Genomic DNA, 26916 nt, shown 5'->3' with positions numbered 1-26916 from the left:
GCCCACCTCAAACTTACCCTCCCCCTCCTGTCCCGGAATTGGTCACTGGCGAAGTCAGAGGCTAAGTCCGGGGTGGGAGTGCCTGAACCTTTAATGGATATGGGCATGTTAATAGAGTTCCGCATTCCGCATTAATGAGCCAACTGTCAAACAAAATGCCACCGAAAAATTGTAGATTAGAAGTTATCAGGAAGTCAGAGAAAGATCATTTAAGTGCTAGAAAGTATTGTGGTATTGGAATTAACAAAGGAAATCAAACTGTTACAACAGTTAATAATGAGATTTTATAGTTAGGGTCTTGATTTAATATTTTGGGACCTCTATATAAAGATCACCTGTCCATAACGGCCACTTTCGTTTGGCCCCTTGAGTGGTTGTTATATACAAGTTATACATACATACAGACAGATAGACAGATAGATAGATATATATAGAGAGAGACAAAGACAGATATAGAGAGACCGATAGAGACAAAGATAGAAACAAATACAAATGAAAAACAGAGAGAGAGAGAGAGAGAGAGAGAGAGAGAGAGAGAGAGAGAGAGAGAAGAACGGTGACATTCGTTTCGTTTAACGACACCACTAAAGTACATTGATTTTATTAATCATCGACTTTTTTATTCCAAACACTTGGTAAATCTGTCATATAGTCTTAGACAGAAAACCGCCTAATTTTTTCATTGGTAGCAAGGACTATTTTATATGTCCCATCTCACAGACATGATAGCACATACCACGGCCTTTGATATACCAATTGTGGTGCACTGGCCGGCCTGATAAATAGCCCAATTGTCCGACTGATGGTCGTGGATCCTAGATCAACCAAGCACCAGACGAGCGCTCTACCATTGGACTTCAGAGATACATGCTGAGATGTTATATTTAAATTATTAATAATGCGTTTTGCTAGTAGGTATATAAGAGCACGAATCTAGTTCAAACGCATATTATCTTACCATCGAAAAGCTTGTACACGCATGCACGGAAGATCTCTGTTCCTGTGGCGTTGTTGTTTGCTGCAATAGTTTCATTCAAAGCCATAGCAAAGAGAACGACGGCGTCATAGAGAAATGCTGAATGTCCATCGGGCTGTACGTTACACGACGACGCAAAAGAGATTAAAGACATTAAGCTATTACGGCGCACCCGATATACAACATATGCGATATATTTCTGTATTTAATACAGAAGGGCACTTTGTCAAGATTTTATGTTTATTGTACAGACATATGAAATATGCATTGTGCATGTATATTCAAATATATGGGACACTTGTGGACCACATGTCCGCAGCTAATACAATATAATTCACCCACCCATCCACCCATTCATCCCTTCACTCACATTTTTGTTTAATTTACATTAATTGGATATAGTAGTAATGACATTCATACACCACTATTTATTATAAATCACTAGCTATTCATTGCTGTAAAAGTCGACTAAATACAACTTAGGCAAAGTATTTCCCGAAACAGCAGAGCCACACGTTCGAACTTGAGGTAATCGCAGTTTACATTCATTTTGAATGCAGGTAAACCAAATTGCATTTTTAATATTTCATTTACCTGAACAGGACGAGGTAAGGAAGACCCGCTAAATATCTCTTCATACGATTCGTTTGCAGCTTCCCAATTGGGATTATTTCCCAGTACATGTGCAAATGTAAACTGAAAATAAGTAAACAAAGTGAATGAATAATATATTATAAATAAAACGTATGCAATTGAAATATGTATTTTATGATATGCCAATTTAGTTGCCAAGTAAATCGTATTTGTATTAGAGTGGCTTGAAATACTCGAAAAAAGGCTGAATTAGAGTCAATTTTTTCTACTATAAGAAAAACAAAACAGCAAATGCAGTCGTTGTACCTACCATTGTCAGTAAAAAAAACATTTTAAAGGGACATTCCTGAGTTTGCTCCATTGTAAGATGTTTCCGACTAATAAAATATTTCTACGATTAAACTTACATATTAAATATATTTTCTTGTTTAGAATATCAGTGTCTGTATATGCAATGTGTTTCTGGTCGTCTTGATATTTGTACGTACGACAAAAATAATATTTTAGGAAATAAAATGAAATTTAACCTACTACAAATTTTGGAACGATCTGAAACACGTTTAATAGGCAGCCACAAACATTTTATACACAAACAATATATTTGATATGTAATTACAATCGTTAAAAAGTCTCTGTTAGTCAATAACGTCTTAAAAATTGCAACAAACTCAGGAATGTCCCATTAACATAAAAATATATCGTGTTATGTGTACTTTCATTTCATTGTGTTCCAATAAGACATGGGCAACAAGAAAAATTAATTTCAAAACTACAAAGAATCATAGCTTAATGCTAGCCGTGCATGCAAGGTGCCACCATTGAATACACCGCCAACTGGGTAACTTGCTATCAGGAATGTATCTTTCAAATTTTAATTAATGTTACTGTTATAACATTTAAACAACTAAGTAAATAAATATGCAGATGATCATAATGTTTATGATGGCGATGCTGCTGATGGTGGTGGTGATATTGATGGTGATGATGACGATAGTGAATGTGATGATGACGATACTGATGGTGGTGATAATGATGATGATGATGATTTCGACGATGATGATATTGAATTGCTTACAATCAGTATGTTCTCGAAAGCTTGGCGCGCAGCGTCATCGTGGCCGTCGTTTCGTTTCCACACGAGCTCACTCCGGTAGACGCGCACTGACGTGACGGCCAGCTCAGTAAACAGGAACTGATAGTCTCCGTCGGTCATCCCCTGGTCGTGGAATGCCAACATGTATTGGCGGAGTTCGGCATGGGGTATTATTAAAAAAATTACTGAAATGTAAACATAAAGTCATCAAAAAAACCCTGAGAAATCCTGAAATTTAAATATTGTGATACTTTTGATGATGATGATGATGATGATGATGTCTGGTCATGGTGGTGATGATGACGATGATAATGATGGTGGTAGCGGTGTTGCTGGTGATGATGATAATGATGATGATGGTGGTGGTGATGACGGTGATTATGATGATGATGATTATGGTGACGAAGGTGATAATGATGATGATAGTGATGGTGGTCGTGGTAGTGGTGGTGGTGGTGGTGGTGCTGATGATGACAATGATTATGATGATGTGATAATGATGATGATGGTGGTGATGGTGGTGGTTATGATGGTTCTAATGATGATGTTAATGATGGTCGTGGTGGTGGTGGTGGTTATTATGATGACGGTGGTGGCGATGGCGATGATGGTGATCGATGATCATGACCATATCCTTAATGGTTGCGGCCAAACAACTTTCTGATGCTCGCGATGTTACTACCAATAACGAAGACAACATCAAAGACCAGTGTCAAAGTGTAATGGCGAACGGCATGCTGTTATAACAGTGACAATGTGTCCTGACGCGTGTTTAAAGAAAAGCGGAAATGTTCGCTAATATATCCAGATACTATCTAGTATTTGTGGTTTTGCTACACACTGCTTATACATCATGCTATAATTAATAGTGGTATCTTTATATTTCACTACCGTACACAAATCTCGATCTGTAACGTTGGCGGCCAGCTCCTAATCAGAGGTAATACGTCTAACACAGACATGTACTTACTTCGTGCCATTCCTTTAATAGAATTCATCATCTGACGGAGTTCTTCATGGGATGAATTCAGAGACATAGCAAATTCTTCGACCAGATTGAATTGTCTATACGTGTCAAACTTTCTGATTATGGACTGGGCAAGAGTTCGTGTTGATCTTTGATCATCGGTGTAGACCATGGCTGCACGCTTCCATTTAAATCGGATGCTGATCGCGTAAAACATTTCCACTAGAAATATAAAAAAAAACAATTTCATCTATTTTGGTTTTATATTTGACGTGTTTGTGACCATTTTTATTTTGACAGTGCATACTTTATATAGGATGTAACACAAGAAAGTATTTATTGATGAAAATACATATATTTGCATACCCAACTTCAGTGGAGTTGAATCCAGCCTCTTGGTAATTCATACTTATACTCAAAGGCAAACATTATTGTGACATGGATTGTTTGGACTAACACATTTGTGAATGGATTTATGGATTTAAACTAGAACAAATGTGCATGAAACAGCTTAAATAAATACAACCAAACAGTTGTTCCAGCGATTGCATGCTCACCAGTTTTCACCATAAAAGGCCAGACATTCAGTCGTAAATCATTGCCACTTTGCGCAGCCTTCAGAAGTCCAGACGTCAGAAAAACACCATTAGTGAACTGTTTAATGCAATTTTGTCATGCTACGCCTCAGTGAAAATTACAGATGGCGAGTTATAGGGTGGCTTGAATTTGAACCTCGCAGCGTGACGTCGCACATCAATTCAACATCCACAGAAACACCATATGGCTCTTATGGCAACAATATCAACAAAACAACCTGGTCAGGGACCGTCCTCATAGCGACCGACCACCCGTGACAACCCCTCGCCAAAACACATGGGTCCGAACCACGCATATGCAAAACAGGTTCCAGCCAGCAACCCTCACAGCCCCTACCATCCCTTTCTCCAGCGTTTGGTGGTCTCATGGACTATTGCTCGTTTCCATACCTTCGGACATTTCTCTTTCCATGTTATAACGTTTCATTACACGGCAGTAAAAACTTATTATCAATTATCTTTGTCTTTTGTGTGTCACAATAACGTTTGCCTTTTAGTATTTATTAGAGCTAAATATATACACCCTGGGAAGATAGTTCAGTGATGCGTGCCAAGGACAACGTGTCTAGACGTTCTTTTGATGTAAGCACAGAAATCAAATTATGTGTCGGTGTGATTGCTGACATGTTAAATAAGAGTCCATGGTAATACATATTCAGATAATAGGAACACGTGCCAAATAACATGAAGAGCTTTGAATTAAGGGTCTTCGACTTATAAATCCAGTATCCAATTATTATCTAAAATACGTATTTTGATGTAATAGTAATGAAATTGGTAATCTAAGTCTGACAGAACCAAACATAATTTGAACTCGGATCACAAAACAATTATACACGAGCAAATGACAGTCGCATGCACAATACAAATTGTCCCGTTAGTTTAATCAGATAATATCCTAAATCGTATGCTATATCTTGTAACATCCATGTCATAACCCACCTGATAATCCCGTTAATAACGTTTTGCTGACAATGGGTCATTTGTTTACAAGCCGAGTGTTCTGTTGTGATAAGATGTAGTTCATCTGGACGAGACAACCGTATCCCTATCAAAATAGTATCTATGCACACGACAGCATAGAAGGACTGCCACTCCCAAGACTAGGGTAGAGCTTAATGGAATACATGTATACATCCGTGATGGCATGCACTCGTGAAAACAGTAATGATATCAGGAGTTTGTGAAAGGCGATTATATCCTGTTCCACCGGTGGCACACGTCGAGAAAACAACGTACAGTCATCAAGTCTATAGCTGAAATGTATACGATTTTCACCCATAAGATGAAAAGTCATGCATCAGGTCAACATAGGTTATAGCAGCATCAGACATCATTTTAGTGAGTGATGCGTTATATCACGAAATAACCTCTGAGTCTACCATACGATTTTACGAAGACTTTCAGAAGTCCTTGGATGTTATAACCCTGGTCAAACAATGACTTTACCAGAACGATAGGCCTTTTTTAATTGGCATAAGATGAACATGCACTGAGGTATCTCACGAGTTGAGAAATATAGACACCAAACATTTGGAGCAGTAGGAATATTGCTCGACATGAAGTGCGTGATGTTAAAGTACATTTGTGCTAATAGTGATGACGTCATATTTGATTTACCAAATATCGTATTATAAGTCTTATAGGATAAACATAATTCCCTACTCGAGTTTTTGTAATATGTAAAATATGTAGTAAATCGTTTAACATAGATTCGGTTGATATTTTCCATATTGAAATAATTTGTGACGAATCTTCTGTATATATTCTAAGAGATAGTTTATTCACATTAATACCGTATTCTATAAAACGTAAGTTGGAATCGTCCAAGCTGACCATATATTTTATACACAGCTGTGCTATGTGTATTGATAAGAATACTTCAGAGGAACCCTGTTATACACGTTTGATAATAAACGATAAAGTAAACTAAGTTTAACAGTCTGGCCAAACAGTTTAAGATAGTAATCTGTAGGCACTATAAAGTTACACAATCTTAAGCGATACCTTATCTATTTATTTGTTTGCTAACGTGTAATGTGTGTTGTTCTTTTTAAAATACAATCCTAAGTATTTATAATAAAATACGGGATCTATGACCTTCGGACCCAAAGCCAACAACTTTTGTCTTTGTTTTATTAACAACCAGTCTAATGTAATAGATATGGAATACATTTAACGAATTTTGTATATCAACATTATTATAAACAAAATAACAGTAAAACTGTATCATCAATTATCTTTGTATTTTGTGTGTCACAATAACTTTTGCCTTTTAGTATTTATTAGAGTTAAATATATACACCCAGGGAAGATAGTTCAAAGATGCGTGCCAAGGACAATGTGTTTGAATGTTCGTTTGATGTAAGCACAGAAATCAAATTATGTGTCGGTGTGATTGCTGACATGTTAAATATGAGTCCATGGTAATACATATTCAGATAATAGGAGCACGTGCCAAATAACATGAAGAGCTTTGAATTAAGGGTCTTCGACAATGGTCGTTAAAACCAAGTCACATCGATATCGACAGATGGATATTTGTTATTAATACTATCTCAGTACAGAAGCAAAGACTTGGTCGTATGTTTTTCGGAATCAATATCTTTAAGAATTTCCTGTTATTGCTCTTATACTTAAATGGTTTGGAATAGAAGTAATATTGCACAAACCTTTTATCCTTGTGCTTGTTACTGCGTGTTCGCTGGATTTATAAATCCAGTATCCAGTTATTATCTAAAATGCGTATTTTGATGCATGGTCTCACTTAGTAATGAAATTGGTAGTCTAAGTGTGACAGAACCAAATATTATTTGAACTCGGATCACAAAAAAATTATACATGAGCAAACGACAGTCGCATGCACAATACAAATTGTCCCGTTAATATAACCAGATAATATTCTAAATCGTATGCTATATCTTGTAACATCCATGTCATAACCCACCTGATAATTACCACAATTAATCCTGTTAATAACGTTTTGCTGACAATGGGTCATTTGTTTACATGCCGAGTGTTATGTTGTGATAAGATGTAGTTCATCTGAACGAAACAACCGTATCCCTATCAAAATAGTATCTATGCACACGACAGCATAGAAGGACTGCCACTCCCAAGACTAGCTCAAAACAACCAAACTTTCACAGGGTAGAGCTTAATGGAATACATGTATACATCCGTGATGGCATGCACTCGTGAAAACAGTAATGATATCAGGAGTTTGTGAAAGGCGATTATGTCCTGTCCCATCGGTGGCACACGTCGAGAACACAACGTACAGTCATCAAGTCTATAGCTGAAATGTATACGATTTTCACCCAAAAGATGAAAAGCCATGTATCAGGTCAACATAGGTTATAGCAGCATCAGATATCATTTTAGTGAGTGATGCGTTATATCACGAAATAACCTCTGAGAGTGTACCATACGATTTTACGAAGACTTTCAGAAGTCCTTGGATGTTATAACCCTGGTCAAACAACGGCTTTACCAGAACGATAGGCCATTTTTAATTGGCATAAGATGAACATGCACTGAGGTATCTCACAAGTTGGGAACTACAGACACCAAACATTTGGAGCAGTAGGAATATTGCTCGACATAAAGTGCCTGATGTTAAAGTACATTTGTGCTAATAGTGATGATGTCATATTTGATTTACCAAATATCGTATTATAAGTCTTATAGAATAAACATAATTCCCTACTCGAGTTTTTGTAATATGTAGAATATCAACCTTGTCTGGTAAATCGTTTAACATAGATTCGGTTGATATTTTCCATAATTCGTGACGAATCCTCTGTATATATTCTAAGAGATAGTTTATTCACATTAATACCGTATTCCATAAATAGTAAATTGGAATCGTCCAAGCTGACCATATATTTTTTATATAGCTGTGCTATGTGTATTGATAAGAATACTTCAGAGGAACCCTGTTATACACGTTTGATAATAAACGATAAAGTAAACTAAGTTAAACAGTCTGGTCAAGCAGTTTAAGTTGGTAATCTGTAGGCAAAATAAAATTACACACTCGACATTTAGGTAAAAACATAGCCCTCATGGTTTCTTAAGCGACACCTTATCTATTTATTATTTGCTAACGTGTAATGTGTGTTGTTCTTTTTAAAATACAATCCTAAGTATTTATAATAAAATACGGGATCTATGACCTTCGGACCCAAAGCCAACAACTTTTGTCTTTGTTTTATTAACAACCAGTCTAATGTAATAGATATGGAATACATTTAACGAATTTTGTATATCAACATTATTATAAACAAAATAACAGTGTTATCAGCATGACGTAGAGTAAGTAGTTTTGATTAAATCTATTAAATCTTTATGATATATGTCTGCACACCATTACAATGTTCACTATTCAGATAGCTTTCAAGATCATTAAGATATTTGGCAAACAATGAAGGAGAGAATGCTTCTCTTAAACTAAAGTGTCTCCATACTTGGTTAAACGATTTACTAAGATCAACAAGCTATTACTCAAATGTTTGTTTTCATGAATGGCCTCACCTAGTGATGAGATTGGCGGTCTGGATCGGACAAGTGTTGAGTATTTAGTCTTGTCATCCAAAACATACTGTCTCGTCACCCAGCTAAAAATGGGCACGTTGTAGTAGGCAGCCAGATCAGCTACAGGCACCATTGCTGAAATATAGTGTATTCAATTAACACGCATTGAATAGAGGATAGACGAACTTGTTTTACGGTGTCATGGCAATTAATAATGATATTTACCATACCATTCTCACAAGCTGGGTAACAGTTGGATACTCTTAACAAAAAAAAACTACGGAGACAATTAATGCTTAACTAATATCTCTCTCGCGAGCAGCGAGGGATCTAGGGACGGCTCTCTCTCTATCGAGCAGCCGAGATCGATCTCTCTCTTCTCGATATATCGCTCGCTAGGCCCCTACCGTCCCCGATTAGAGAGACCCTGCCCCCTCTATGCCCCTCCTCTATCTTACCTTCCCCTCTCGTCTCCACAACTCCTGCCTCTAAATCGATATGTTCTCTCAGATTATATAGCATCTCTCAGTCTATCTCCGGCCTCTCTATCATTGCTCTCTTCTCCTCCAACCCTACTCTATCCCTCGCCATCCCATCGCCTTATCTCTCTCTCGGTGAATATCTTTCTCTCAGTTCTTAACTCAATCTCCTCACCTCCGGTACTATACTCTAGCCATACTTCTCGCCCTCTTCTCTCCCTATTAGTAGCGAAATCACATCTACTCTCTATTCACTCTCGATCTCTCCTCTCTGTCTCTCTGCACTCCCTCCGTCCTCTCTACCTATTGCTCTTCGTCAATCTTACCTCATCTGTCGTGCCCGATAACCGATCTGCCTCTATATCGTCTCAGATCTCGTCTCTCTCATCTAGTTTTCATCGCTTTCTCCGTCCTCTTCCTCCTGTCTCTCTCTCCGCCGACCTATCTATCGTCTCCTCCCTCATCCCATATCTCACGTTTCTGCTCTATCTCGTCCTGTTCCCTCTCACTCTATGTCTATCTACTCGCGGATCTTTCTTAGGGGCACCTGGATATATCCCCGATCTCGTCCTGAGCCCCTCGCCTCCCTCTGCTGATAGTCTCGACTCCCTACATATCGCTCTCTCTACTCTGTCTCTCTGTATATAGGCCCTCATAGTTCTCGATCCCTCTTCTCTCCCTCTCTCTCACTCCCTCACATCGTCCTAGTCCTCTCTCTCTTCCTCATCTCTCGGCTCTCTCTCTCTCTCTCTCTCTCTCTCTCTCTCTCTCTCTCTCTCTCTCTCTTTCTCTTCTCTCATCATTAGTTTTAAAAATGTTGCTTGTTTCCTCTGAGGAGCGTGATACGTAGTGTGCGAAATACCAAATGGTTCACATCCCATAGCTATGTTGATCTTAAGTTAATCAGTCGTTTCAGTGTGGTGTCGTCGTTAAAACAAAACAAACTTTCGTTTCGCCTTGATTGTAAGTCGTGTAACGATCTAGTGAGGGCATATTTTACTCGGTGTATGATATTACTGCACTGTCAGTGCAGAACGGTGTACTTACCTTCCGTGCACGGAGGGCCAATAATGACGTCAGTGGTATGATACTTAATCAGGTGATCTGTAAGAAGTCCAATGCTTTTTTGACTATCACATGGAGTATCAAGCCAAGTGATGCTAAATTAAAATTTAGAAAAAGAAAGTTAAATATATATGTAAAATATTTAGTAGATATTTTTAGTAGTTAACCAATATATATCCCTACCCCCAAAACAAAGGCGAACAACCCATCATTGAAACAACTAATTAACACCATCCATTGTTCGATACTTAATAATTATTGCTGATATTTTTGTTGCATTAGTAATCATAATAATAACAACAACTATAATAACAGCAACAACAAATACTACTACTACTACTATTATTTATTGTTGTTGTTATTATAGTTGTTGTTATTATTATGATTACGAATGAAACAAAAATATCAACAGTAATTCATAATTCATAAGTATCGAACAATGGGTGGTGTTAATTAGTTGTAATAAAACAAATAAAAATTCAATCACTATTTTCTTAAAAAACAATTATGCTTTGGACCAAATTTGTTTTAAGCGGTTTGTGTTCAAGAAAGAGGGTGTTTTGAATTATTTCTTTTAATTATTAAATGTATTTGAAGGTTTTGTTTTAAGGAGGTATAATGTTTATTCATTTTCATTTTAACTTATTTTCGTGCTTATATCCAAATACGGTTCAAGCACACTGTCCTGGACACACACACCTCAGCTGTCTGGCTTGTCTGTCCAGGACAGTGGGTTAGCTGTTAGTTGGTTAGTGAGAACTCGCTCTGGGTTGGAGCCGGTACCGAGATGCGAACCCTGTACCTGCCAGCCTGTAGTCCGATAGCTTAACCACTGCGCCACCGAGGCTGGTATAATGTTCATATATAACTACATGTGTATATATATATATATATATATAGCTATCATTCTATGACTCCAACAATCGGTGACCTTGGTTACATAACTGACATAACGATTTCCGAATAGCCACAAATAGTTTGAAAGCTGCGGGATTGAGAAGCAAAATAATGCTATCTGGGATCGCGTTTATGTATAGCTGTGTCACTTGTTTTCAACAGTTGCGATTGTCTATGCGTCTTGGGAATCTGAAAATAGGTTACCAAGCTTAGAGTGCACATAAACCTTCTGAAACTCCAGTATTTAAACAAATAAACAATTAACATAAGTAGTATTCAGTTGAAGATCCCAGGCTTAAAAAGTAGTCTAATACAGGATTGTGGACGAAATGTTAAAACGATAAATATGTAATCGTTTTGGCTAAATGCAGGTTATTTCTCAAATGTCTATACTTTAAAACGTGCTGTTAAAAGTCCAATCATATCATTAAATAGTATCGATTAATTAGTTTCAGTTGAATGCTAACTCTGCAACACATTATCTTTCTATTCCTGGTTATTTGTGGGTTTTGTTTGTACTTTTATCCCGGAAAGTTAGTTTTCCCCTTTGGGTCGCATTAAAACAATCAATCATTCACCAGCGAATAAGAAACGTCATGGCATAAACGGTTCAGTGAATGAGACTGTGAGGAAAGCTGTAATCGTTACAGGCTTTGTACATTAATATATTAGCCCATGAACATTTTAGTATTATTTCATGTTTAATGCTTTCACTAGTGGTGTGTTTGAGAGACTGTCTGTTTGGTACTTTATATATGTTTTCTTGTTTATTTCTGCATTTCTGCATTTCGGATATATTGTTTAAGAAAATGCGAATGATCCGTTGTTGTTGTTTGTTTGTTTTTGTTTTGTTTTGTTTTTGCTTGTTTATTTGTTTGTTTGTTCGTTTGTTTGTTGTTGTTTTTTAATTAAAGCAATGTTGATTTTACCTTTCGAAATGTAGGAATATTTTGTCTGTCCGCTCCATTACTGTTCATTAGTGAGCGCTGTATCGGGTTTTATAAACCTACGAAATTGATACGTCAATGTTTATAATTTCCAGTAAAAGGTCTTGAAACTGACGATATTTGGTCATCACTATTATCATTGTTTACCGCAGGCCATGTTACTGGTTTTAGACCAATAATACTACAGATTATATTATCATTATGTGATAATATTAAATATTCAATGGCCATTGACTTGAACATCAATACGATTTTATAGGTCATAAATGTGTAATTATGTCTTGATTGTCCCCGTCAATAATACAGTACATTTATCTTCGCGCTATATTCCTATTTGTATTTAAAAACATGCCGCATATGCAGTCCTTTGGATATGATCAAAACGACAACAGAATTTGTTAGATCGTCTTTACATAATGCTGGTAATCTTGCAGAATTAATTGACAAAGAACAAGGACAATAAAAAAAACAGCAGTACAACAAATAAAAGGTAAAAACAGCACGCATCGCCAGCAGAAACAACTCCGCCTAAAACACATCTACCTAAAAAAAGTAAACATCAACCTTTACTTACTTGAAATGATCGTAGTCCGGAAGCAGTTGGTCGGTCTGTATTCGTTTCAAGGCCATCGCTAATGTCCCTATACTGGCGGAGATATTGTATTCTGGGTAATATTCGGGAACCATCCACACTACGTGCAGAACCTTGCTTGCAGTCCCGTGCAGGAGAAGCAAGAATACTCTCCATGTGATTAACATCCTCGGGATTAGCTCTGCAAGAATAAACATTTTGTATCAAACGGAGAGAAAATATGAATGTTCCTGGAATAAAAGCATAAATAAATACTGAACGACTTAAAGGAGGGGACAATTAAGGCATTTGGCCTGGTATGCATAGTCAAAGATATATAATGCACATTATTGCTTAATATCAACAAGTATAATCGTATAGAAAATTAATAAAACGCTTAAATGTGACGGCTATTATACATTACGGGCGCAGCCATTTTATACCATTCAGTGAATACGCCCTCTGGCGAGCTGGTGGTTACGTAATACCTAACGTGTCACGTCAGGAATTCGTCTTCGAACTGATGAAACAAAACATACCTGATTTTTGCGCATGCATCGCAATGTTTTGTAATAATATCCATCCCAGTAAGCCAGGACAAAGTATATATTATTTTTCAATACAAAATAAACCACCATTGTCAAAGTGTTGAAATAACTGTCTTATGTTTTTTTACATAAATTAAACCACGTAATAATCGGAGTGTTTTCTTGGTTAATTGATCTTTTCTTTCCGTGGCCTGTACCTGTGGTTCCTGATTGGCAGGTGTATATTTAGACGGACCCCAGACACTGTGTCTAAACACACTAAAAATACGTCCCTCTTTTATTAAGATCACAGGGTATTATGCGATAACCGCACGGACACCTCTCAAATCGTAACTAACATTATCAGCCGTCCTGCTGTATTACTGTGAGTAATTCTGTAAAACCCTTGATTAAGTAGACTTTCCCCATCTAAAATCACAAAACTGACCAATTACGTAGTCCCAAAGAAAAGCAAATTATCATTTGTGTATCGTGAGTGGTCGTTTTAGCTCGAACTTACCCTACCAATAGGCCTAATAATATGCATTTGTTTCTTTGGATTTTGTAAAAGAGTAAAATACTATAACTCCATTTCGTTCTGTTGATGCAAATTGAAATATATTTAGTTAAATAGTTGATTATACTATCAAGTCATTTATGTTGTTTTTCAAGTCAGGTTGATGAAAGCAAAGCGCTTTGTCGTAAATTAGAGCGTTTGTTTACATTGTGCATGGAGGCATTAGACGGAGCTGACGTCACTTCGCCTCAAGTTATATCACCGGGCGTCACAAAAACGAAACAAAATGGACCCCCCCCCCCCCCCCCCCCCCCCCAGTTAGCAGGAATAATCACGTATTTTTTTATTAACTCTAACATTACGCGTTTTTCATTTTTTAAAGTGTCAGTATGTGTTGGTCGTCCGGGTATGCATCTTTTCAACACATCAGGCTCATATTTGAGTTGATCCTCCCTTTAACAATGTATTGTTCACTTAGAACTACACGTCCTTATATGACGCTAACTGACCTAGCTATTATATTGTCTCTCGCATTCTGGAAATGTTACTTGACATTGTCTAATCATCAACTCTCTGCTGTCAATCAAATCAAAACATTCATTTTATGATATTAAGATTTTGTTTTAAATTTAAAGGCATATCGTCACAGACCACTGACCTATTTAATGGTCTAACAAAGTATTACCTGAACAAAAATAATTTGATTTGTCCCTAAATGTACTTTATTCAACCATCTTCATAACCACCATACTTCATTTATTAATGCTATTTTGTAAAAATAACTGAATTATGGCAATGGTCCATAATTCAAAAACTAAAATTGCCGAGAGGGTTGACATGGATTTCACTTCATCATGGTTCAGTTAAGGTGATACAATAGCTAGATTTGGTTTCCAACAATTAATGTAATTTTTAGTCATTATCCATTTTTAGAGAAATAAGGTCCTTAAATCCGTGACAGTATGCCTTTAAGACAATCTTTATATTATGATAATATATTGCAATACAAAAGTTTTGTATTACAGTAAATGCATAAACATTTTAAAAAGAAATACCATATTATATGCAAACATATTTCCGAGTAACATCACTTAAGTTAATGCGATTCCTCTAAGATTAAGTACTTTAGTTTACCATGCAAGCTTACCTGTATTTGATATCTAAAAGTCTGTCTCTCGGTTGTAGCACCAGACATAAACTGCCTCATGCTTGTGAACACATCTGGAAATAATGCGATATCAGCAGTAATATTATAATATTTAAAACAGACATAGTAATATCAACCAACATTATCACCACCGTCACTACTGCTACCACCATCATCATCTACAACAACAAATAATATTACTACTACTACTACTACTACTACTACTACTAATAATAATAATAATAATCACCATAATTATATTTGAGGTTTTTTTTAAATACCCCCACCCCCCACCCTCAAAACCATTAACTTTGGGGTAAGTTATGTATGTATTAAGCTCATTCTAACAAAATGTTACAAATGTATGCGTGCAGTAACACATTTTGTCTAAATAATGTTTTGACAAGCCAGTATCATAATGTATATATAATGGTCCGGGTATGTTTGAACAATATGTACGTAACTTTAACTAGGAGGGGTGGGGCGTAGCCCAGTGGTAAATCCTGATGCAGGGTCGGTCTGGGATCTGGGCCCATTGGTATATTCCTCCTTCCACTCAGTGCACCTCGACTGGTATATCAAAGACTTTGGCATGTGCTACCCTCTGTGGGATTGTATATATAAAAGATCCCTTATTACTAGTGGAGAGATATAACGGGTTTCCTCTATTATACTATGTGTTGAAATTACCAAATGTTTCACATCCAATAGTCAATAATTAATATATCAATGTGTTCTGGTGGCATCGTGAAAGAAAACTAACTACTAGGAAGGCTGATACATCTACAGAACCTGTTATTGCACCTATTACATACTAGTGTTTAAAAATTAGCGTTAGTTCTTAAATGCAAAGCCAGCCATGAGCGTAATACGTGCAATGAGCGTCTCATTGTTTTTACTTACAATTTTGCTAGTTTAATGGGCCTAAAGTTTCCACTGAAGTTGGCAAATATCCACATAACAATGAGTGTGTAATAGAGAGGATAATAAACGAGTTACTGAAACTGATATCATAAAATGACCTGCCTGTCAAACGTGACGAACAAGTGAAATACATTGCACTAAGATATGTGATATTTTGTTGAATACGAAGCCGAAATGAGAGTCCTGTGATTGTCGTTCATTTTAGGACTAACATGGAAGTACACCACAATATGCTTAAAGCATACAATTTAAAAAAAAAAATTAATGTCAGCGTGTTTCTTTTAGACATAAATGTAACGTCTTTATGCATGGCACAACGCATTTTACAGAGAAACATTCACAAACGAAAGTAAAACGTCTCGCAACAAGAAGACTTATTTGCAAGCTATCAGATGTGTATGAAACATCCTATTAATAGTGGCTTGGAGTTTAATGGAAATTAAGATTAACTACAGATGCTATTAATCTTAAGTGACTAATTGATTTGAGAGACGAATACATTTATTCAGAAGTCCGGATTTTGCCAAGGTTTGATGAACTATTATTACCATGCATTGTTTACTGAACGAACTAATTTCTGTATGTTGAAATTAAGAAAGTTATTAAATGGCTTCGTCAAATTGGCTTTTAGAAATTAGGCCCTGACGTTTAATCATCAGTTCGTGTGATAATTGTTTCTAATGCAATTCAATTTAGAATAACAATACTTTATTGATTGTCGATGAGCCAAAAACATGATTCCTGGTAGCAATTATCAGTATTTTACAGCAAATGTGTTGTTATGGTAACCAGAAAAACAACCTAAATGGTTTCGCGCAATGGCGAATATACGACTATTTAACCGATAGCTGTAACTTACAATGTAATTATGGTTGATACACCGTATAATCTTAAACTAATACAAGGAATGACATCTCTACTTTCAGCACTTTTATTGTTTGCGGGTGGGGATGGAATTGTAAGTGAATAAAATAAATTAATTGGTCATTGCCAAAACACGTTTACATGGTCACTGTTAGTAAAATCGCTTTGTGAAGTCCGCAATGCAGCATACAAATACATTCCCACTATGTATATAATACTTTAGTGGTGTTAATTAAATTGTCGAACGTATTAAATCATTCACCTTTTTTTCTTTGAATAATGGTGGCCGAAGCAATGTCTCTGATCTGGTATTGATTTGATTTCCAGATTTTATTGTCTTACCTGTTCTTACTGTAACATGGGGAAAATAGTTCCAATGTGCAGGGTGAGGGTTTCGGGGGTCGACCTCCCTGCTGAAGCAAATGTTCCTTTTTCTCAATATATTGCCCATGGAAGCAAGACTTATCCCCAAATAAACTTCGATCTCCAGAGTTTAGACCCACCCCATGCCCCTGATATTAGTCCTGCACATGCGCCTGACTAAGTAAATAGTGATCAAAGTTCTACGTTTCATAACGTCCATGTTTTGTGCATATTTATTTATTTTTATCCTGCAACTACCGTTGGTATTGACAGAATATGATGACGGATAATGCAAAATCATTGTTACTAGCAGGATATGTCTTTTGACGTCACTCATGTGACGTCACACGCATAGCCTATATTACATAATCGTTCATTTGACCTCTAGGTCATCGTACAATGTGGCTGAAATAACAGAAATAATAGCTTTTCCCCATAATGTTTATGGTCTGCAGGGTAAATATAATAACCAGTTAATGACGTCGGATATCTGCTTTATCCTGTTCAGGCGGAATGAGATATTCCACTCGGCAGAGCATCGCGGAATATTTCATTCTTACCTTCACAGAATAAAGCAGATGTTCGACGTCATTAACTAGTTAGTCTCTGTATTTAATTATTTTTCTTTCTTTTTGCTCATTTTTTTACTTTATTTATTTATTTATTTATTTATTTATCTTCTTTTTCTTTCTTTTTTTCAGTGAAAATAAAAACGCTGAATTGCTAATTAGTTGGTAGTTTAAGCACATTTCATAGGTTTTGCGTCATGCTTCTAGGTATTGGACATTTTGTGTAGTTTCATTTTCTACTGGCTCCGATTTGGTATTGATTTGACTTCCAACTTTTACTGTGCTACTTGTTCTTAATCTTAAATGGAAAACAACAGCCCCAATAAGTAAATAGTGACTCAAAGTTATACATTCCATAACATCCATGTTTTTTGCTTATTTATTTATTTGTTTTATTTATTATTATTATTTATTTATTTATTTATTTATTATTTTTATTTATTTATTTATTTATTTATTTTTATTATTATTATTAATTTATTTATTATTATTGTTTATTTATTTACTTGCTTACATCTTTGATTCTTTATTTTTATGCGTTTACTTTATTGTATTTGTTTATTTAATTTTGTTTTAGCGATAATGAAAACACTGACTTGTTAATTTGTTGATTTTTTAAACCACTCATAGGTTTTTCTTCATGCTTCTATACCCCTCCTTTCTAATGGCCATTTAACAGTTTGTCACTTTGTTCCCCATTCCCTGACTCATCTCATCAATATGAAGATACACTTTCCAGCTATTTTATTAATTTTAATTGTATACCAACACCGACTACTAATATTTTCTTTTGTCCGTTTCTTTTTGCCATTACCCTGAAGCCAGATGACCTTTCATATCTAACTATATGCACACGAGTTTGGTGCAAGGGTGTAACATTCTCTTTGAGAATGGCCAATACAGCACAAATCCCCTTGTTTTCTTCGAGATACAATTGAAATGTTGAGTAAAAGCAGTATCTATCTGTGATATTTGTATGTTTGCACAGTTCTTTACACTGTTTTTATTTAAGTCTTGAATTTTAATATTGATGTTGATCATCACTTTATTTGTTTGCATTACCATAGTTTGACACCCAATAGCCGATGTATTTTTCGTGCTGAGGTGTCGTTAAACATTCATCATTCATTCATTCATTCATTCTGACCTGGCCTGGCAACGCAACAGAGATGTTTTCTCTCAAGGACAATGTGTAACATTAACTGACACAGAAATAATTGAACTGAATGAACTGTTTCGGACAGCAGAACAACAAAACGTGTTTACCATTAGCACCGTCCCAGAGGCAGAATGAAACACCAACGAATTTAATATAGCAATTGTACGTTAATAGTTTCAGTCTACGGACGAAATACACGGTCAAGTAATGGTGAAAATAATATAGTGTACAGTACTTCAACAGTACTATTATTTGGGATTTTCTGTTGGTTATTTTTGTTGGAAAAACGGTTTCTAACTCATCAGTGGCGGACTTTTGGCAGACGGAATGCACATTAGTGCTATAATCAGATACAACCAGATTTAACGAAGATTGTCAATGGGACACGACACAGCAAATGAGGATATCTTGGCACGAACAGGTGAATAGGTTAGTGAGAGGGTCGTAAACTTGCTGCCAGCACACGGTAATTAGCAGAAACGGCCTTGTCATATGACCATTCCTGAGGCTAATCTAGCTTTTTCTCAGAACAATGAATTTAGTATTTAAATAGAACAATATTAATAAACAAAAGTTGACGGCGCCTTCAGCTGTTTTAAACACTGCATCCTTTCTCCGTTACAAGTGACAAGTTCAATACGACATTTTGAGCAAGTCAGAATATCGCCTTTAATTGATTCGTTTACTCACAAGTGACCGAGTGACCGTCATAACAGCAGGACATTGATGATATACTAGAATTCCATTAATTATTTACGTTTGGCCCATTACACAGTTGATACATATCCAGACGCAAAACAACCACTTTATATTAAAATATTATATTTATTTTGAGATACTATAAAAACAAGCAAATAGTACTAATAATAAATAAAGAAAAAGCGCACTCATAGTTTTGAGGAGGTGGCTTTAAATTTGTCCAAATTGTAATGCATTAAAATGTTTATAGACTATTTTATCCAATTCAAGCCAATTAATCCACCATTAATGCAGTCCTTCAAACGGAGATGGCATATTGTTAAACAAAAGCACGAGTTCGCTGAACACTTCCGATATAAACAGTTCTTACAATTGGTGGTTAATTTCGATTTGCAATCGTCAGAAGGAAACACTATAATAGGCAAGGTCTGCTTTTGAAACCCTTCAACATCAATTAATCAATGTCTGCATCAATGAGTTGGTTTCTTACAAACGAACATGAGGTCTAAACGTACATTACTCTTTTTTTTTCTGGAAAAAAAAAAAAAAAAAAAAAAAAAAAAAAAAAAACCGCATGCAAAATAATTACAAGAACATCAGTCAAATCAACTAACAAACGCACTTTAAACGAATTAATAACAACAACAAGTTAGTCCACGTGTGCGTCATTAACCTCGTGCCCATATTTTAAATTAGTGCACGTTTGTTTGCATGACTTCAATTTTATTATTAGACTAAATGTATTGCAAATCTTTGCCCATTGCATTCCCCCACCTCCTCCCCGTCTTACTATATAAGCACGTTAATACTTATGCAAAAAACAATCCGAACTCTGGCTCTACGTTCCTTACTTGGACGTCCATGTGTGTTGTTTTCACGCTTGCATGTATGGTCCTGACAAACGTTTGAAATGACATGCGAGTAGGTGCAGTCCGTTTGAAACCTGTCAACTGATACTTCATTTTAGTTTACTTACTATTCAAAACGCTGTTGGGACGAAAAGTGGTCCGACATTCTATTAATTATGCTAATGTTTTCAGCACAGCCCCTAGATTTCATTTATGAACTATTAATTATTATAATTCGCATCTATAATAGTCAACATAACACCTTTCCTTCTTTTTAACGTGGGGGGGGGGGGGGGGGGAGAGAGTCAAGGAGGTCGAGGGGTGCTTCCATGTTTCCTTTCTCTTTCTCAGTATTTTCATCTCGGAGAATGCATCAACTGGGGTTTGTGAATATAGTAGTATATATTTATTCCCGGATTCAAGAATTTAGAATAACAGATATTAAAACTCGAGTTTCCAGTTTAAACTTATGTGGTATACAAAGTGACAATTTATGTACCTTTTTCATTGAAGAAGCTGAGTCCTTAGAACATTTATTTTTTCATTGCTCTCCTCAAACGTTTTGGAAACAATTCAAAACGTCGTTTAAAGATAAAACAGGTTTGATTGTAAATCTTAATATAATCGACATATTACTTAGGAATCATTTACAGAGTATCTTATTAAACCACATCATTGTCTTATGTAAAAATATATACGTAGTTTTAATATGCCAATCGAAATCCTAAATTTTCAGAAGCTAAATAAAACATAATAGAAATATTGAAAAGTATATTTATGCAAATAATGACAATTTCACAAAGAAGTGGGATATATTGGCCATATAGATAGTACTTATGATCTTTCAAAAATACGGTGCTATATTATGACAAAACCAACCAAATATATAGGTGAATGTAAAGTACACTGTTGAGAAAACTATCAGCCGACTACAACGCTAAGGATTATTTATTTATTTATTTATTTATTTTCATTATCTTTTTTTTTTTTTCATTTATTCATTTTTTTATTATTCATTTTGTATAATTATTATTATTACTTTTTTTTCTTTTCTATTTTACTTCCTTCTATTATGTCTTCTCCTTTTTGCGGTAAAGTTTATTAATAGCGTAATATATCATTTGTATTATTATATAATGCGTATCCTATAATATTAAAGGGACATTCCTGAGTTTGCTGCACTTTTTAAGATGTTATCGACAAACCGAAACTTTTTAACGATTGTAATTACATATCAAATATATGTTTCTGCATACAATATTAGTGGCTGTATATTAAACGTGTTTCTGATCGTTTTAATATTAGTACTAGGTTAAATTTCATTTTATGTCTTCAAATATTGTGTTTTCGTACGTACGAAATTATTTAAGACAAAATCCATTTTGGGCTTCTTAGAAATATTAAGTCGACCAGAAACACATTGAATATACAGACACTAATATTCTAAACAAGAAAATATATTTAATAATTAAGTTTAATCGTAGAAATATTTTATTGGTCGGAAACATCTTACAATGCAGCAAACTCAGGAAATTTCCCTTTAATGCAAGGTAGTGATACCAGTGCCCCCAACCCTGGCATTACCGTATTTCCATTCTGGGGACAATAAACTTTGGAGCAAAAAAGAAATAAAATAATATGCCCAGTCAGAACACATGTATTAATAACTAGAACAAAAATAAAAATTATTTAATCCTATAATTTATTTGAAAATGTTCATGTTTTGAAATGAGTCTACCACGTTAGATATTATAGATATATTAAATAAATTGATAAAATAAATAATAAACTTGTATCTTATTTCTTGTCGCGCAATTCAGATTTATATTATTGCAGATTTCACTCCATATCATATCCATCATATTTGTGAGAAAAACCTCTAATTATATAACGGGCGAACACACACACCCCTCCCCACTGAAGCAAATGGTCCGCTTTCATAACTAAAACCTTATTCTTCTCCTTATTATTATTATTATTAACAGTGCCGTATATGGCTCTATATTCATATAGGCGTCTATGCATATCCTGCGCTTGTTATTACAGTTTTAGCTTGCTATAAATGTATTACACCGAGCTCATGTTAAGCTTTCGAAATGTTTGTTCATCGCCAAGGATATGACGTCACGCGTTGACTTGCACAGGCCTCTGCTCAGTAGCTTAGGAAGGTGATTTCTCTCATCCCTATGTATGTAGGATAGAACTGCCCCATGAAAGAAACCTATGTAAGAAATTCCTATCTCTCATGGGATATCACGCGCGCGTAGTGACTTGATCAAAGGGCGACAACATTTAAATAACGCGAGACGTCTGCTATCAGCTGTTCGTAAACAAACAAAAATAACGCCGCCTCCATAAACTACTCAATAGTGACATGAATCGATTCAAACCAGTGGATGTAAATACATTTATTGAGGAGCATGAAAACGTAAATACAATCAAAAAGACGGCATCTCACCTGAAATTAATTAATTATTTTTTTGTCATTGAAAAAATTAAATCGGCAAGTTCATTGTATCCCCCCTTCAGATCTCGACAATTATTTGTCCGAATTTATTCTCTCTGTTCGTATCAAGGAGAATACAAAGTATGAGCCCAGTTCGTTACGAGGAATGATCAGCAGTTTTGATCGCCATTTACTAACACGAAATTATGGCACAAATATTATTGGGGGCAGGGTCGAATGAGCAAAGACTCGGAGACGCATTAAAAGCAAAACAAAAGGACTTGAAAAGTCAGGGGAAAGGTTCCAAACCAAAACGTGCCGAACCCCTTCTTGATAGTGAAATAAACCAGCTGTACGGATTCACTTGGGAAACATAACCCAAAATCAGTTTAAACAATCTGTGGTTTAACAATACTTTGCATTTCGGAATGCGCGGCGGTTCCATGGAACACAGGGCCATATGTTGGGGAGTATGTCGCTTTGAAGCATGATGTTGACAGATACCTAGATTATCTTGAGCGAGCCACAAAAACAAGAAGCGGTGAAGACATAAAAAACACGAGTCTGTCCCCCAAGAATGTATGCTACCCCTGAAAACACTGATCGGTGCCCTGTACAGTTGTTTATGTTTTACCAAGCAAAACGCCCAGGCGATTATTGTAACAGTGATGACCCATTTTATCTTGCCGCTGTGACAAATGATAAAAACCCCGCGATACAAGATAATGGTTTTTGAGGGGACCTGTTGGAAAAAACAAACTGGACAACATATTGAAAGATATGGCCAAAGCAGCTTACTTACCCGCGAAGCGTCTGACGAACACAAGCGTTAGAAAAACGTTAGTACAAAAAAAATGACCGACAATAACGTCCCAGATAACCTACAAATGTATGCAACTGGGCACAAAAACGCACAGTCACTGAACAACTATCGAACACTGAATGACAATAATACATTTTCCATCTCCAATATTCTGTCACAAAGTGCACCATCCACCTCATGTTCTGCGACTATCACCACGGAACGGGGAAATAAAGCCATGTGGCCACAAGAACAACAGTTACAAATTTCGCGCGCACAGTCGGACCACGTCGACCCTCAGCCTGCACTTCCTACAGCAATCAAAAGTAACTCTAGCAGCAAATATGAATCCATCTTCGCTGGTTCTTATATGAAGAAATGTTCCATCACTGTAAACATCAACACAAATCAACCACCTGTTAAACGACGGCGTGTTATTTATGATACAGACAGCGAGTGACCTAGAAAACTTGACATCGCATGGCCTACATTGAATGGCCCGGTTTGATTATTAATTACAAAACTAATAACTGTTAATTTTTTGAATTGGTATTATGTTCTTCTTCATAATGTTGTTATTGTTTATTGATGTGAACCCCCTCCCCCCCCTAACAAAACCCACCCCAAAACACAAAACAAAACAAAAATATTCGTAACATTATTTGTTAATGTAGGCCTACGTTAAGAGGACTATTTTTTAAAGCGTATATACACTGGCTAGCCATAGTCGTGAAACTACGGATGAACGATTTACATTCCATGGACGCTTGATATTTATCTATTGAAAACAAAATTACTGAAGCATTGTACGTGTTGTGGTTAAATTTTATGCGCAAACGTAGTTTGCCTTTTTCATGTATAGAGAATTAAAAAAACAAAACGTTTTTTATGTTAATATAATGTAAAAATAAAGAAAACGTTATTTTAAAAAATGGCTTCCATCTTCAATCTTAAATGCGTTTTTACTGGGTTTCGTCTTAAGGGTCACTAAATCAGGTAAAAGCCCTCGGCAAGCCTCTGGTTTTCACCTGATTTAGTGCCCATCGGGTGGGATTTCCCTATCCACCCCCAAACAATATGAAAGAGTCTTATATTCCAAACGTAAGTACAAGTTGCAGATAATATACCCCAACGGTCCATGGTGTAATATTTTGATTTTGTAAGTTACCACCAAAAAATGTTTGTTGTTTTTAAAAATAAGAAATAACATGTTTAGTGATGAATGGTAATTGGAAAAATCAAGAAAGCAACAACTATAAAATGACTGTTTTTCCTGGAATTTGCAGGATGAAGTTGTGCTTGAATGTATAATACAGGAGAATGTTTGTTATCGTTTTTTTTTTGTTTTTTTTAAATATTTAATTGAAATATATATGCGGGGTCAGTATAAGGAGCGGAAATGGTGGGCTTTCATTTGTGAATCATAAATGTGACCAAAATGACGGGCGATGGCATGCAAACATTCAGGAATGAGATATCGTGTACACTAAAACAAATTATGGGATGTCAAAATACAAAACTATTACAATGATGTATTTAAATTAATTTAAGCTTTATAATTTCGGAACACCTGGGCTGAAACTGACAAGTTATCTTCAGCTTAAAATTATGGCCAGTGCACATAGCGACTGTTAGTTTAGAGTACACGATAGGCTTTATTAGTACTTCTTAAAATAATTTATGTGGTCATATGTTACTTTAGGAAACATGCTAACAAATAGAGGAGAGTCAGTATAGACAAATATATATATATATATATATATATATATATATATATATATATATATATATATATATAGAGAGAGAGAGAGAGAGAGAGAGAGAGAGAGAGAGAGAGAGAGAGAGAGAGAGAGAGAGAGAGAGAGAGAGAGAGAGGACTTCGAGAAAGAGAGGGGGGCTAACACAGTCAGTCAGACAGACACGCAGATAGACACAGTGTCATATATTGCTATCTAACTAGTTTGACTTAAATGGCAACTACAAAACAATATACGGTACATGTTCTAATAAAAATTCCACCACCTTACCTATTTAAAGCATGTTCCAAAATCACAAAATATGTTTTGCTATGATATATGCATGTGACTATAATGGTATCTTTCTTTCTAGTGCGCTCGACAAACCACGCTGCTAGAACACATTCTTGCAGGACAATGACAGCAATTATCTCATTTGTTAGATTCTACTAGAAACAGTTTGGTCTCAGATGCATTAACGCTGGCGGAGGCGGCATTTAGCTCAGCGATAGTGTGCCCGCCTGAGGTACTTCATTCCATCTCGAATATTAAACACGTTCTATTCAGCAAGGGCAACCTAGGGAGACACCCCAGCACCAAATAGGTCTAATTAACGAGCTACTCTCGACTCACTAAAATCAAAACCTATGCTAGCTCTTGATCTTTCTTTTTTGACCGACCGCTCAAAATTGCGCCAAATTTCCTTAATCAAAATTGCGCACCTTTTCTCTCTGGCATGTTTTGCTCCTTAAAAATTCCATAGCACCACAGTTACCGACAGTTATGTCTGACCATTTGTTTTTTTAATTTAATATATCGTTTTTGAAAGTTAGAAAGAAATGTTTTATTTAACGACGCACTCAACACATTTTATTTACGGTTATATGGCGTCAGACATATGGTTAAGGACCACACAGATATTGAAAGAGGAAACCCGCTGTCGCCACTTCATGGGCTACTCTTTTCGATTATCAGCAAGGGATCAGTTATATGCACCATCCCACAGACAGGATAGTACATACCACGGTTTTTGTCACACCAGTTGTGGAGCACTGGCTGGAACGATATCGTTTTTGTTACAGATCACTATGTCAATAAGGGTCACGTTTTCTAGAGGTTTTCTACAAACCGAAAGTTTTAAAGTCCTATATGAGACCTAAGTTAATTTATGAATTTTGTTATCTGACAGCGAGACAGGTCAGAACATTGTGCACTGTGATTAGCTGACTTCTTGACTATGGCAGTTGCACGACTACGTCTAAATGGACAAATATGCCCTTACATCTTCCATGAAATGAAGATTGCTTACAGGGACATACCCTAGTTTTTAAACACTAAGGCATATATTTCTTTTAATACTATTATAGCCGTTTTTGACAACCAAAATCATACTTTACTCAAACTTTATGGCTTAGATGATAACGTTCTGTACATTCGAAGTGTTTTTGGTCATCCTTGTGTTTTTGACATCACAAAATGTCTTTCTCATATTTTTAAAACGCACGTGCGTCTGAGAAGTAACAGTTATGGAGTCGAGTTTTAGTCAGGTTTTAGAGGGTATTTCACCAATTCAAAGTCACAGACTCATGTTTCA

At 35.9% G+C, this 26916-nt stretch overlaps 1 protein-coding gene across 1 annotated transcript in view; it reads right to left on the bottom strand.

The window, feature by feature from the left end:
- Positions 1-108: 108 nt before the first annotated feature.
- LOC121381596 (atrial natriuretic peptide receptor 3-like) overlaps positions 109-26916 on the bottom strand; it is a 28843-nt gene continuing 2035 nt past the window's right edge. The window contains exons 3-11 of the mRNA XM_041510932.1: positions 23587-23597; positions 12725-12923; positions 10289-10401; positions 8763-8897; positions 3634-3852; positions 2646-2848; positions 1571-1672; positions 959-1091; positions 109-143 (exon numbers count right to left, since the gene is read on the bottom strand). Coding sequence (XP_041366866.1) covers positions 109-143; positions 959-1091; positions 1571-1672; positions 2646-2848; positions 3634-3852; positions 8763-8897; positions 10289-10401; positions 12725-12923; positions 23587-23597 — 1150 coding nt within the window. The remainder of the gene's footprint in view (positions 144-958; positions 1092-1570; positions 1673-2645; positions 2849-3633; positions 3853-8762; positions 8898-10288; positions 10402-12724; positions 12924-23586; positions 23598-26916) is intronic.

This window comes from Gigantopelta aegis, chromosome 9 (assembly GCF_016097555.1).
Source record: "Gigantopelta aegis isolate Gae_Host chromosome 9, Gae_host_genome, whole genome shotgun sequence".
NCBI classification, from domain to species: Eukaryota; Metazoa; Mollusca; class Gastropoda; order Neomphalida; family Peltospiridae; genus Gigantopelta; species Gigantopelta aegis.
This window is presented reverse-complemented; position numbering and strand designations above follow the sequence as displayed.